This window comes from Nannobrachium achirus (genome assembly GCF_963921795.1).
Source record: "Nannobrachium achirus genome assembly, chromosome: 17".
Taxonomy (NCBI): Eukaryota; Metazoa; Chordata; class Actinopteri; order Myctophiformes; family Myctophidae; genus Nannobrachium; species Nannobrachium achirus.
Genome location: NC_137824.1, coordinates 18,080,835 through 18,095,183, shown reverse-complemented (window position 1 = coordinate 18,095,183; position 14,349 = coordinate 18,080,835). Strand labels below are relative to the sequence as shown.

Here is a 14,349-nt window from a genome sequence, read left to right as displayed (position 1 = left end):
GTCAGAATTATGGTGGGCAGTGGCCAAATGCACTGTTGGATAAGATCTTGGCCACAATTCCATGATGTATTGAAGTGTTAGTGAGAGATAACAGGCAAAACGTTGATCAATATAACAATGCTTCTTCTACATGCTCTAATTGTGTAGACTTCTTCTAAATTAAGAAATGCAGATGTTTAACAATAATTTAACTCTATGGGTCCATTTACACTCGCAAGAGTAAAAGATCTATAAGGGTCTATTTGGTTACCAACTCTCCATCATTTAGGTGGGGACCACCTGGAACCCACTCAAGGACCACTGGTTGAAAACCACAGATTTTAATCCATTTCACATTTCTTGTGTGTGTTTGTGTAGGACTGGCAGTAAGCTGGGCATCTCTCCTCTGATGCTGGCGGCCATGAACGGCCACGTCCCGGCGGTCAAGCTGTTGCTGGACATGGGCTCAGACATCAACGCCCAGATCGAGACCAACCGCAACACGGCTCTCACCCTGGCCTGCTTCCAAGGGCGCGCTGAGGTCGTGAGCCTGCTGCTGGACCGCAAGGCCAACGTGGAGCACCGCGCCAAGGTGAGACCAGGGTTTTAATTTTGACTTTTTGTTTGAAGATTTGATTTGATTTAGCCCATTTAGGCCTTCTAAATCCTAGCGGTTTTCTGAAGAAAAACAAAAAACGTATGTTTCTATGATCTGTGGCGCTCAAACTTTTTATTGTCAAGGACGCCTGGAAATATATGTATTTGACTGCCGACATCCATCTCAAAATATTTTGTTCCAGGGATTTGCTGAAGAAATTGTCAATATATTAGTCTTAGTTTTAGCCGTCATAGCTTAGTTTTTATTTGGTTTTCGTCAGTGAAAAAAGGTAGTAGACGAAGATTTTTGACCTTGAAATGAACACTTTAGTGAGACAGTCTGCTGGTCTCGCTAATTACGTGAAGTAGCTCACAGCATCTTCCATCGCAGCCTACTGTGAGCTTGTAGATCTGAGCTGTTTATGCTGTTTTAGTCCAGCTCCTAGTCAGCTGTCCAGAAGACCCGTGTCTGGAACGGTGTTACAGGGCTGGTAGATAAAGGTTCTGTATGTGTGGTTCGGCACAGCAGGCTCTGTTTTAGAGTTTGCTGCCGCTGGGCTTGTGCAGGACTCGGCCCTGCGAGAGTGGCCTGTCCTGGTGGACCAGTCAGGATGGGCCTAGTGCGGGTCCGCACACTGAAAAAAAACAAAAAACAATCCAGTCTTTCTGTGATTTATGTTAACTGTGTCACTGTGTGGTTTTGATCATTGAATGGTTCTCCTCTCCATCACCAGACGGGTCTCACCCCTCTCATGGAGGCGGCGTCGGGGGGCTACGCAGAGGTGGGCCGGGTGCTGCTGGACAAAGGGGCGGACGTCAACGCTCCCCCCGTCCCCTCGTCCCGGGACACGGCGCTCACCATCGCCGCCGATAAAGGTCACTACAAGTTCTGCGAGTTGCTCATCAACAGGTGAGTGCTGGACTGCTGCAAACAAGCATGTTGTCTTACTTTGTCTACAATCATGGGTGGAAAGTAAACGCATTTACTCAAGTGCTGTACTTAAGTACAAGTTTGAGTTACATTTACTTTAGTATTTCAGATTGAAAAATGCAGAACTACTGCTCCACTACTATCTCAGAGACAAATCATTTTAGTTTTTATTCCATTACAGCTATTTGACAGTTTTTGTTACAAATGACTTATGGTAGGCCAATACAAACTCGGGAAACTCGGGGTTGGCACCAGACAGGTTAAAGGACAACTTAGTTTTGTTTTACATCAAGGGTTCATGTTTTAGATGGTACTTAGAGCAACGAATAGATGAGTGTTAAAACCTTTTCATTTACTGCTTTCTATCGTTTTAGTGATTTCACAGATTCTTATTTGAGTGGGGGTGGGCATGCGTACAAGTGTCTAATTATGTATTTTTAGACACAATAGACTGGCGACGCCGATTTCTTTATTACTATTTACTGTAGGCCTACTAGCTGCCATGAAAGTCCGCTGCCGTTGACTCGACCGCTACAGAGTAGGCTATACTGTGTGTGAACTTGCGTTGTGAACTTGTAGATTGGCTATTTCCGGTATGCAAATAACTTGGGCTTCTCTCTCCTTGCATAAAAGTATAAAGGCATAAAGTCATAATAGTACATATTTGTGGACTTCTTGACATCTTGACATCCCATGATAACCGCCTCCTCTCCTTCCAGGGGCGCTCACATCGACGTGCGCAACAAGAAAGGGAACACGCCTCTCTGGCTGGCGGCCAACGGCGGCCATTTTGACGTGGTCCAGCTCCTGGTGCACGACAGCGCCGACGTGGACGCAGCCGACAACCGCAAGATCACCCCGCTCATGGCTGCTTTCCGCAAGGTAAGGTCACCCCGCTCATGGTACCATTTAAACCCTCTATAATTGGTCAAACGGACCTGGAAATAACGTAATTGATAGTCTTTTTTTTTTTTACTCTACCAAATCTCTTTGCCAAAGCTTGTAGATGGGCTATTTTTGGCAAATGTTCCACCCCAAGATAATGGTTGTTGGGGATATTTTGATTATCGCGATATCGTAAATCACAATTATGTGACTTGAAATTTTATATTGTCCCATCCCTAGTCATCACTTCACACTGCTTATATAAGCTATTTTTGCATGCGAAATTGCATGTTTAGCCCCATAACAAACACATCTTTCAAAATGGCAGCCATCTTTGTTTACATTTGAAGACTTTGAAGGCTTCTATCTCATGAATGCCTGAACGGATTTCCAAGCGGATTTTTTTGTTTGAAAGCTGTGAAAAAGTACTACACATATGGTGCATGATCTAGGCATGAGCGTGCACGATCCGTGCACTAAAAATGTATCCGTGCACTAGAAATTTAGGAACGTGGCAGTGAGGAACTTGGGGGCCATTTTGAAAAAGCAGTGAATGAGTTAAATCATAAGCTGCACATTTATCATCAATTACATTGTCATGATGGTGACAGCACTAATGCCATGGTGACTTGACCTGACCTGAGGAGCAGCGTCAGGCTAATGAAGTGGAAAGCAAAGCGCGTTGCCGTCCCCACATGTGACTCCAACATGTGATTCCTGGTCCTGTTGTCCTGTGGGATGAAGTGTTATTGGCGGAACATGGGTTCTTCTTGGTGTCTAATCAGTGGACTTTGAACGTTTGCAGGGTCACGTGAAGGTGGTGCAGTACTTGGTGAAGGAGGTCAACCAGTTTCCTTCAGATATCGAGTGCATGAGATACATCGCCACCATCGCCGACAAGGTAGGATGATGGGGACACAACACACCCGTCTCTGTCGGGTGGAAACCATATGTCCAACTGTTCGTTTTTCAGGATTCAAATTCTAAAATGGCAAAAGTAGCAGATCTTCTGCTTTTGATCTACTTGTTCTGATTAAATGATCACACAATGAGCCACTGGCTAGGATTTTGAAAAAAAACATACAGGGCCTTTGAATGATGGCTGGCTTTCTTCCAAAGTGCCTGTAAATGTATGTAGATTCATGAGCGATGGGACATGAGCCTTGCACTTGTACAAATATATATCGGTTCAATGTAGGAATTGGCCTATTGTTTTATTTGAATCCAATCATTGGTATCGGCTCAAGATGGGTGCAGCACCATTAACCGTCTCTTGTTCCCTGCTGTTTCCAGGAGCTGTTGAAGAAGTGCCACCAGTGCATGGAGACCATCGTCAAAGCCAAAGACCAGCAGGCAGCGGAGGCCAACAAGAACGCTAGCATCCTGCTCAAGGAGCTGGACCTGGAGAAGGTAAAACAATGGAGACCTGCACTAGCTTTTAGGGTCCTTGGTTTCTCAGCACTTAACATTATATTGATAACCTTTTTCTAGGGCTGGGACTTGATATAGATACAACTAAATCTAATTAATTAGAGGCTTTTTAATTAATTAATCTAAATTAATCGCATAAAAATATTTGACCTGAGAAGCAATGGCATGCTTATTGGAGCTGATCATGTGGAGCTAGATATTTTTGTTGACTCATGTAGACCTGGATATTTTTCTATACGGATAAACGAAAATGTGCGTTTAGAAAAAGATCCATTCTAGTGTAGCCACTAGCCAGGGCATAAGTGCCAGAAATTGAATAAACAATAATACTGCGTTGCATAACGGTGTGTTGCATAAAGAAAATGTTCATCATAGTTTTAAGTCTACAAAATTGACCCTTGTTTTCGGCCCAACAGTCCAGAGAAGAGAGCAAGAAGCAGGCCCTGGCTGCCAAGCGGGAGAAGCGCAAGGAGAAACGCAAGAAGAAGAAGGAGGAGCAGAAGAGGAAGCAGGAGGAAGAGGAGGAGCAGAAGACGAAGGACGAGTACAACGAGATGCAGGAGCAGAAGGAGGACTCTGCTGAAGGTAAGGAACGCTCCCCACCTGCTGTACTGGAGGACTGATTTATACTTTGCCACATAGCGTTGTTTGCTTAGTCTTGCGTAGCCAGAAAGTCAGAGGATGTGTCTAAGGACAATACATTGAAAACAAGTCATATCACCATCCAATTATCCCAATAATGAAGGACCTGCCCTAAAGTTTGTGTTGGTTCTGCAATGCAGTAATGTTTCAGAATTGTTTCCACACAGTAAATCTGACGTATAGTTGGATATCTCTGCTCGAACAGGTTAAGCGAGACGAACACAAAATGCATATTTTCAGTAGGAAATACGTCCGTTTCGTCAACTGAAACTTTGTCAGTGGTCAGCCTTGTCGCACCAAGACCTGAGCTCGACAAAATGCCTTCTAAACTAAATTGACTTGATGCTCTCCCAGTTTGAATGAGATGAGGTCCATGACTGTGCAAAATAATTAGTGAACAGCATATTTTGTTGCATTAAACAACTTGACTTTCTTTCTTTCTCACCCTCACAGAAGCGGAGGTTCCCATCGAGCCTCCCAGTGCCACCACCACCACCACCATCGGTATCTCTGCCACCTCCGCCACTTTCACCACGGCTTTCGGGAAGAAGCGAGCAAGCGTGGCGGCCGCGCCCAGCGCCAACCGCAAGAGCAAGAAGAACAAGACCAAGGACTCCTCGCCCAACGAACCAATCATATTACAGGACCCGCAGGTAACCGCCATGTTTCTGTAGGTATTTCGTAGCCTTTTTGTGGACGCTTCAAAGCTGATACCAATATAGCAGCAGTTAATGAAACTAGTCAATTTAATCCGTTTATAAAAAGATAATCAATTATTGATCGAATAGATTAAAAAAAATTGTGAAAATAGCCAATCTATAGGCTTACAAGGTGATGCGTGGTGAACTTATGAATGGTACATTTTGGCCGATATCTGATTAAATGCATGGTCAAATCGGTCGATACGAGATATATATTCATATATTTACATTTTTTTCAAACACAATCATTGTTTAGTTTATCACCGTCTTCCATTCTATATCCAGTGCTCCAGGGTGGAGAAGCTAAACTTGACTTTAGTTTCTGTCCACTCCTCCCTAACTCCTCCAGGTGGCGCTGGCGCAGCACAAGGCTGACAAGAACAAGATCCACGGAGAGCCTCGGGGCGGGGGCGGGGGGTTGACGGGCGGCGCCAGCGACTCGGACCCCCTGGACAGCACCGACTGCGCCAGCGAGAGCAGCAGCAGCGGGGGCAAGAGCCAGGAGCTCAACTACCTCCCGGACCTCCCCTCGTCCTCTTCGTCGTCCTCCTCCTCGTCCTCGTCCTCCTCTTCCTCGGCCCCGTCGGGAACGGCCCCCCACTCTCAGACGCTCCCGCCCGGCCCGGAGAAGAGGCACTTCCCCCCCGCCTCCGTCGCGCCGCTGTCGCACAGCCACGACAGCAAGGTGGACAAGGTCACAGTCTCCATCTCCAAACCCACGCAAAAGTGAGTGGGTTGACACCGCAGCGTTCAGTGACGCGTTTGGGCAGTGTTTCTCAAACTTTTACATTTCAAGGTCTCCCCTTAACTCTGATAGTATAAATGGAACCAAATGGACCCGGTCAGGGTCCATTTGGTTCCATATGTATGCTGTTAGAGTTACAGAGTTGTATGGGTCAATTTAGACCCCTATAAAGGAACCCACAAAGTCCCTGGATTCCATTTTGAGAACCATTGTGTTAGGGCTTATCAAAAAGACCCCTTTTGGCACCATTTAGACCTGTGGCCGACTAAATCAGTAGTTGTCACACTTTAAAGATTTTTCAAAAAAAATTCAAGATGTTCAAGCTCGCAGCACGGCACGAGTTGACACGCTGCAAGCTTGAATATCTGCTATTTTTGAATAGCCAACACAAAAATCGTTCCAGGCTTGTGAAAATGTACTTGGCCAATAAATACCCCAACAGCAATCCTTAATTGAACTCCACCGTGTCTTTCTTTCTCTCTTCCCCTCAGGGCTCACGACACGAGCGAGTCGACCCTCAGCTCTCTGCCGTCACCGTTCAAGACCATGTCTCTGCCCGTCACCTCCCCCAACAGCAAGCTCAGCCTCACCAGCCCCAAGCGAGGCCAGAAGAGAGAGGAAGGCTGGAAGGAGGTTGTCAGAAGGTCAGCAAAGCAAAACTCATTATTACCTCATTAAACTCATTGTTACTCCATTAGCTCTCTTTTGTCATTGATCCTAATAAAATCCCTTGTACGTACAGCTTCGCCGGCTCGGCGGGCTCTCATTTGCAAGAGCAGATGAGGGCAACGCGCTAGTGTCCCTCCTGACTTGGAAATCCTTTCTTTTGTCGTACCTTGAGGATGCATGGATTAAAGTTTTCAGTCGCCGTGACTTCCTTTCCATACAGCATGTTTTCTATGGAAGCGGTCATAATGTTTCACAAATCGCACATTAGCACTTTTTTCAGTCGTGAGATCTTATTTTTGCTTTAATCCAGGATGAAGCACACAGAACTCTGATATTCTGCACAGTGGCTACTAAAGTGTTGAACCGAATACAGACCCATTCAAACTATTAACTTTCACAGAATTTCCTGCAGGTGCGGCTCGCATAGAATACAAAACACTGATGCTGGCCTTCAAAGCAGCCAAAGGTATATCAACCCCACCCGTTCACTCAGATCTGCTAACACAAGGATGCTGACAGAACCCTCGCTAAAAACCCCAGGACAAATTGACCGAATTCACGTTGCACAACTTCCTGGTGCTGACGTCACAGTTGAAGGGGAAAACCCTACTAAAAGCCTATAGAGTTTAATGCAATTTCCAAATAGTACAGTATAAAATACGGCTAGCATGATCAAGAACACAAGATAGTAAAAGGCACAAAGCGTTATAATTTACTTTACCGTTCGAAATAATGATTTGTTGGCTTTAAGTCCAGCAATTTCTGTATTAATTTACCCTTCAAAGCTGACGTCAGCACCAGGAAGTTGCTGAGAAATTTGCTGAGTGCGCGTGCGTGCGTGGGCGGGCCGTGAATAGGGTCTATTCGCCCTCTTGGCCCCCAAACTGTGGAATAAACTCCCTGTCGCACTTAACCGTAGCACTCTCCTATTCTCAATGACAATACATGAAAGCTAGATAGCTTTTTTTTTAGGTTTTATATAACATTTTATTACTGATTAGGTGTTTGGTCTACTTATGTTATTTTTTCTAGATTGATATTTCTATGCATTTGATGTATTGATGTTGATGTAATGATACATTACCTTGCTTATTGTATTAAGCAAGGTAATGGATTAAGAGCGTCTGCTAAATGCCTAAATTGTAAATGATGCAAAATCTGAGATTATCTTATTCCACCTACCTCCTTACATTTTAGATATGCTGGTCCCTTATAAGCCTGTGCGCGGCCTTAGATTCTCAGGTAGAGCCCTCCTGGTCGCTCCTAAAACTCACCTCCTCACCAGGGGTGATCAGGCTTTTGTGGCCCGGGCGCCTTGGCTTTGGAACCACCCTACCTGAAGATCCAAGGCTAGCAAAATCAGTGCCTTTGTTTAAATCCCCTGTGGAAACATACCTCTAAGTCGAGTGCATGTATTTTGATTTTACTTTGCTCTTCATGCTGTTTAAAGCAATACATTGATTCTCTCTTCATTGGTTTTTGCGTGAACAGATCTAAGAAGCTCTCTGTGCCCGCCTCGGTGGTGTCTCGGATCATGGGCCGAGGGGGCTGCAACATCACAGCCATCCAGGACGTGACGGGCGCCCACATCGACGTGGACAAACAGAAAGACAAGAACGGAGAGAGGATGATCACCATAAGGTAGGACGGCAGGGAGCCCTCTGGTGGACGGTCATTAGAATTGCTGTTAAGGCACGCTCTCCACCTGGTTATTGTCAGCCACCATGAATAGAGTCCATCATTCTGTGTTTATATTTACCAAATGTGACTCTAAAAGATCAGAACAACAGAACTTCTGTTTTAAACAACTGGGTCTGTGAGATTACACACAGACGATCATAATGCAAGTCAAAGGGGCTCTGATCGGCCTTGGTGCCATACATCACAGATATGTCATGGTCATGGATGACTCATAGATGTTTTTAACGGGTTGCACCTTTTCTCACGGACCTTCTGGTTTCAGACTGTTTTCTAAAATGATAGTTAAATAAATATAGACCTATATATTGTTGTCATCACCGCTTGAGATTATCTTAAAAGGTTGAACGTGCTGGTAGTTTAACACTGGACTAAATTACAATACATACTCCTTCCAACATAAACTGCTGTTTAGGATGGGCTTTCCAAACTAGTTCAGAGAGTCAGGAGTTTTGATAAAAAGTTCTGAGACCGTCCATCAGAACTTGACTTAAATTTGACTTAAATTTGTACTTATATCACCTCCCTTTCCGAAAACTTCGGAAGGAGAATATATTGGCCTTAACTCACTTAGCGCCGAGCGAGCCAGATTTCAATATGAATCTGCGCTTATAACGCCAGGAAATAGCTATATTGAATCCCCAAAATCACATTACATAACCAGTTACACGTGCCTGCGAATGCCACAAGATGACCACTAGAGTGAGCCATAGCCCATAGACTTTCCATGGTCCCATGTTAAGTCAGAATAAAAAACAAGGTTCAGGAGATAACAGGATGGTACAATGACATGCTCTCCATTGACATTCAATGGACAGGCCGCGGGCCGCCATTTGAGCTCAATACTGCTCAATTCGTGCTTGATCGTCTCAAACCACCATTGGTATGGGCATCGGAACGTATATAGATGCCACACAGAAAGTTTCCGAATCAAAATCCGACCTAGTGAAGCTACGTGAGGGTCGGATGGTTTGCATTGAGCCTAGCGGCTAACAAAGGCCTACGTAAACAGGAAGCTATGGCTTAAAGGTGACGTCATAATCGTATCCTTTTTTTTCACGGTTTTCATCTGTATGCTAGTCGAAGGTAAGCTAACCGTTCCGCTCCGTCTATCAACCCAAATTAAAAGCTTAAACAATGCTTTTATATAAAAGTCGCTCCGAGTCGCTCGGCACTAAACGCCATCATTAGTTAGTCGCCCCGAAAGTCGCTCGGCGCTAAGTGAGTTAAGGCTAGGGCTCCACCAAAATGACGGCGTCGTGCCGGTGTCGGACGGCGACAAAAAATGAACCGGGGCGAATTTGAGCGTCCGACGTTGACGTTGACGTCGGCAGTGGAGCACCCTTCATTGATTAAAACGGGAGCGTTCCCAGCGTTGACGTTGACGCGACGCTCGACGCGCCCGGTGGAGCCGGGGGGTTAGACTGGAGAGTGCGTCAGCCACACATTCAACATCCCCTGGTTTGGTTATGACTGTAGACCTGTGTTGCCCTTCTCTTTATTTTGTTTAGACCACTAATGTTGCACACATGTGTTCAGTCTCCTAATTAGTGTGTGTGTGTGTTTCAGAGGTGGCACGGAGTCCACGAGGCACGCGGTCCAACTCATCAACGCTCTGATCCAAGACCCGGCCAAGGAGCTGGAAGACCTGATCCCCCGCAACCACATCAGAGCCCCGGGCTCCAAGAACTCCTCCGCTCCCTTCGCCACCTCCGCGGGCGTCGCCAGCGGCTCCGTGGGCCCCAAGGCGCTCTCCTCGCTCGTCACCTCCACGGGGGTCTCCTTCCAGTCCTCCTCATCGTCATCTTCGTCGTCCGCTCAGGCCGCGGGCAAGATGGGCAAGGGGCTGTCATCCGGTGTGAGGCAGCCCTTCCCCGTGTCGCTGCCCCTGGCCTACGCTCACCCCCAACTCGCTCTGCTGGCCGCTCAGACCATGCATCAGATCCGACACCCTCGTCTGCCCATGGCCCAGTTCGGCGGCACCTTCTCGCCCGCCGCCAGCACCTGGGGGCCGTTCCCCGTGCGGCCCGTGAGTCCCGGCAGCGCCAACAGCTCCCCCAAGCACAACGGCGGGAGTGGCAGCGGCGCCGGCAGCCAGCAGGCGCGCTCCAACTCGTCCGGCCACGGCGAGCACGGCTCCACCGCCGGCTCGCAGGGCTCCCCGGTCATCAGCAGCGCCCCCAACGCACACACATCCACCGTGGCGGCGTCCTCGCCACACACGCCCCCCAACCCCCCCGCCCCGTACAGCTCCCAGCCGAGCGTGCCCACGCCCTCCTCTGTCAGGAAACAGCTCTTCGCGCCCGACCCCAAGCCGGCCGGGGTCAACCACCCCGTGTCCAGCACCTCCGTCGCGGCTCCCAGCAGCAGCGCGGTGCGAGGCGCCGGCTCTCCCGCCCACCACAGCGCGGCCGCCTCCGTCGCCCCCCATCAGCCCCCCATCGGTCCCGCCGCGCAGCAGCAGCAGCAGCCCCCCATCCAGCCGCCCCTCAAGACGGAAGAGAAGAAGGAGAAAACCTCCCTGCCCCTGGAGAGCCAGCCCGCCTCCACCAGTGACAGTGTCAGTTCTGTGGGTTCTTTCGCCGCCCCCACCATGGCGCTGCCCCCCAAGCCGGAGCCCCGGCAGCAGCAGCAGCCTCCCCCTCCCACCTCGGCCGCGCCCTCCTCCTCCTCCTCGGAGGCCCCTCCCCCGCTCCTCGCCCCACAGGTCAGCTCCCACATGTCGTCGGCCCCCGCGGCGCCGGCCCCCTCGCACGCCCTCACGCACCCCAACAACACCGTGCCCCACTTCTCGGCGCCGGCTCCCAGGGTCTCCCATCGGATGCAGCCTCCGGGTGCCTACTACTCCCTCCCCGAGCAGCAGCAGCAGTCTGTGTTTGTGCCCCTCAACGCTCAGCAAGAAGCGCCGAAACAACAGAGCCAGAGCCAGGCCAGCCAGCCCTCCAACCTGCCCCAGCAGCAGCAGCAACAACAGCAGCAGCAGCAGCAGCAGCAGCAGCAGGGTCCCCATCAGGTGTCCTCCAACATGGGCATGATGAACGGCTCCCAGATGCAGCACGTCCCCAGCGCCGCCAAGCCTCAGCAAATCCCCCCCAACTTCGGACCTGCAGGCCTTTTCAACTTCAGCAGTATCTTTGACAACAACAGTCAGGTCAGTTCACCCCCCAACACAATCTGGTCTCGGGCTACGGCAACTGTTGATTGCAGATTATTCTATTTATCCATTTTGATCATTTGTTTGATTTTTCTATATCAACAAGTTGAATAAAATTGTCATTTATCTTTAATAATTATATATTATATTTACCCCTCAGGCTGGTAACACATTTGTGTTTATTACAGTACATGTACAGTATGTAGTACAGTAATTTTTGAAAAAGAAAAAAGAAAAAGTAATACGTTTTCCAGAAAAGCTGTGTCATTTTCAAATCGGACATGGGTCTTTAAGGCTTTTTTCAATCGGACTTAGGCCTAAATGGGGAGAAATGTCTCCCCCCAAAATCATTTATTTTCGATTTTTTTATGAAAAGATAATAAAAAATGCATTAAGTTTACCTCTGTGTGCAGCAGAAAATACAGAATATTGACTCTAAATGTCGACGAGGTAGCAGCTGCTTGTTGATGTCCTTGGTCTGCTGTGTCTCTGTCTCTGGCAGGTTGGTAACAACCAGGTGTGGGGTGCGTGCCACCTGCCCACCCGCTCGCCCCCAGAGCAGTCCTACTCGGCCCCGCCCGCCTACATGGGCATGGGGCAGATGGACAGCATGATGCCCCCGCCTCCACCCGACAGCTCCAAGGCCCCCGGCTACCGCTCGGCCTCCCAGAGGATGGTCAACAGCCCCATTGGTACAAAGAAATTGTATTTTATTTCACTGTAGGCTCTATGCCACAGGTTTTCAAACTGTTTTGGCTCTGGTACGCCTGTAAATTACCCTTTCATCCACGGCATCCCTGAATTGCACTGTTAATTTTTAGAGTCTTATATCATATTACACTACGTAAATATGGATCTTTCCACCCGAGATACGATATGTCACGGAGATATATCCATTTTCATTAGAACAGATTGAAGATAATGTTATACTTGATGTTGGAATTGTCCTGTAATGTTCTTCTGTGCCCTTATAGCTTTGTCAATAGCCCATCTGTACTCTAACACCCGTCGCAATGATCTACTATTTTTGTTTATAAAAACATATTTTTTACAACTTTCACCTATAATTAAATTTCCAAAACGGGGACACCAGGTTGACAGTAGTTAAAATGTGTTGTGTTGAGGTCCACGTCCTGTGTTGTGATGAAGTGTATATTTTGTTGTGTGCAGCTCTGACCAGCTATGCCACCAGCATCTCGGGCAGCCCCGTGTATCTGCATGGCCATGGAACTCCCTCGTTCAGCAGACAGCACTTCTCCCCTCATCCCTGGAGCGCCTCCTCCTCAGGTACTGCTCACAACACAGCCCCGTTCAACTCTCTGAATGCTCAGTCAAAGCACAACCCAGTTGAGGGAAATGGTACAAATCTTTAACCAAAGTACCATGGTTCTGATGTGAGGACTTTGTTGTGTGTTTCACATCAGTGATGTGAAATAATGTCTGACATCGGTGGGTGTACACATATGAGAGAAACAAACAGAAGTTCATGGGTTAGAGCAGTGGTTCTCAACCTTTTCAGGCTGTGACCCCCAAAAAGCACTCTTAACACATTGACCGCCATTTTAACATACCTCCGTACTCCCACCTGCCATTCGTCTCCATAGACTTCCATGTAATTGGGTGTGCACGGATCATGCACACCCATGCCTAGATAATGCACCACGTGTGTCCACATTGCTCACAGCTTTCAAACAAAAAAATCTGAATGGAAATCCGTTCAGGCATTCATGAGATAACAGCCACTATGTTTAACAAAGATGGCTGCCAAAATGGCTGCCATGCTTGAAAGATGGGGTTGCTATGGGGGTTAAACATGCAATTTCGCGATTGCTATCATGCCTACTCCATTTTTGGGGGTCAAAATTTTTTTTTTTTTTTTTTTAATTCTCGGGACTATCGGGCCTGGCGGGGAAAGACATTGGAATAATCTCGGGACTATCGGGCCTGGCAGGGAATGAGTTAATCATAGGAGTTGAGGCATTACAATTTTTGCGAGGCATTACATTTTGTTTGACTCTACAGATAAATATTGTGAAAATAGCAGATCTACAAGCGCACAGCTCCTCGCATTGCGTGGCATTGTGAGCTTGTGAATCGGGTATTTTAAACGATTGCCCTTTTCTTATGAATGTTTGACCAGTTTTTAGAGTTTGTTGATGACTATTGATGCAGTAATGGTCCTTACATTTTCAATTCACTGTCATCTGGGGACCCCCCGGTTGAGAACGGCTGGTATAATGTGTGGGAGAATGGGAACATGTGAACCTAAATCCCGTCCTGACACGAGGAGATCATAATATTATCTGGCGTCAACATTTCAGAAAAGAAAATCATATTTTGTAACGTTTTGATTTCAATTTTTGAATGAACACTTCTGACTGAACCGTTCTTCTCCTTCTCCTCCTCTCCCAACCAACCACAGGAGAGTCTCCGGTGCCCCCTCCCTCCTCCACCGTGTCCTCCTCGGCCGTGGCCCCTCCCCCCCAGCAGCCCAAGCAGGGGGGCAGCTCGTCCCAGCAGGACCGCAAGGTCCCGCCGCCCATCGGCACGGAGCGGCTCGCACGCATCCGCCAGACGGGCTCGGTCAACCCGCCGCTGCTCACCACCAGCTACACGGCGCCCGTCGGCCAGGGGGGCATCTGGTCCTTCGGCGTGGGCAGTGCTTCTGGTGAGAGAGAGAGAGGGAGGGTTGACTATGATGATGGAAGATAATTTGTTATGGGGCTACTGGAGTGTTGATCACCAAAAAGAGAGGAGGGGACCTTGCTATTAATGGGTTAAAACCGGGAACGCATCTGTGCTAGACTTTTGGTTATGTAATTTTGTTCACATTTTTGGGAGATTAGGGAAACTTCAGAGTAAAAATTGTGAAAAAAAAAAACATTCAAATGTTTATTTTGTCCCCCCAAATCAAAGA

General features: G+C 47.9%; 1 protein-coding gene across 12 annotated transcripts in view; it reads left to right on the top strand.

Moving 5' to 3' along the window:
* Positions 1–14,349, top strand: part of ankhd1 (ankyrin repeat and KH domain containing 1) — a 63,747-nt gene that overhangs the window by 44,207 nt on the left and 5,191 nt on the right. For 9 of the 12 annotated variants that reach the window (XM_080745981.1, XM_080745980.1, XM_080745977.1 and 6 more), the window contains 15 exons: positions 358–571; positions 1,311–1,486; positions 2,227–2,389; positions 3,198–3,293; positions 3,686–3,802; positions 4,240–4,408; positions 4,919–5,118; positions 5,516–5,892; positions 6,403–6,555; positions 6,981–7,046; positions 8,072–8,221; positions 9,848–11,429; positions 11,935–12,124; positions 12,603–12,719; positions 13,855–14,100. In XM_080745981.1, coding sequence (XP_080602107.1) covers positions 358–571; positions 1,311–1,486; positions 2,227–2,389; positions 3,198–3,293; positions 3,686–3,802; positions 4,240–4,408; positions 4,919–5,118; positions 5,516–5,892; positions 6,403–6,555; positions 6,981–7,046; positions 8,072–8,221; positions 9,848–11,429; positions 11,935–12,124; positions 12,603–12,719; positions 13,855–14,100 — 4,016 coding nt within the window. The remainder of the gene's footprint in view (positions 1–357; positions 572–1,310; positions 1,487–2,226; positions 2,390–3,197; positions 3,294–3,685; positions 3,803–4,239; positions 4,409–4,918; positions 5,119–5,515; positions 5,893–6,402; positions 6,556–6,980; positions 7,047–8,071; positions 8,222–9,847; positions 11,430–11,934; positions 12,125–12,602; positions 12,720–13,854; positions 14,101–14,349) is intronic. The other 3 variants (XM_080745983.1, XM_080745974.1, XM_080745973.1) reach the window with 1 other exon arrangement.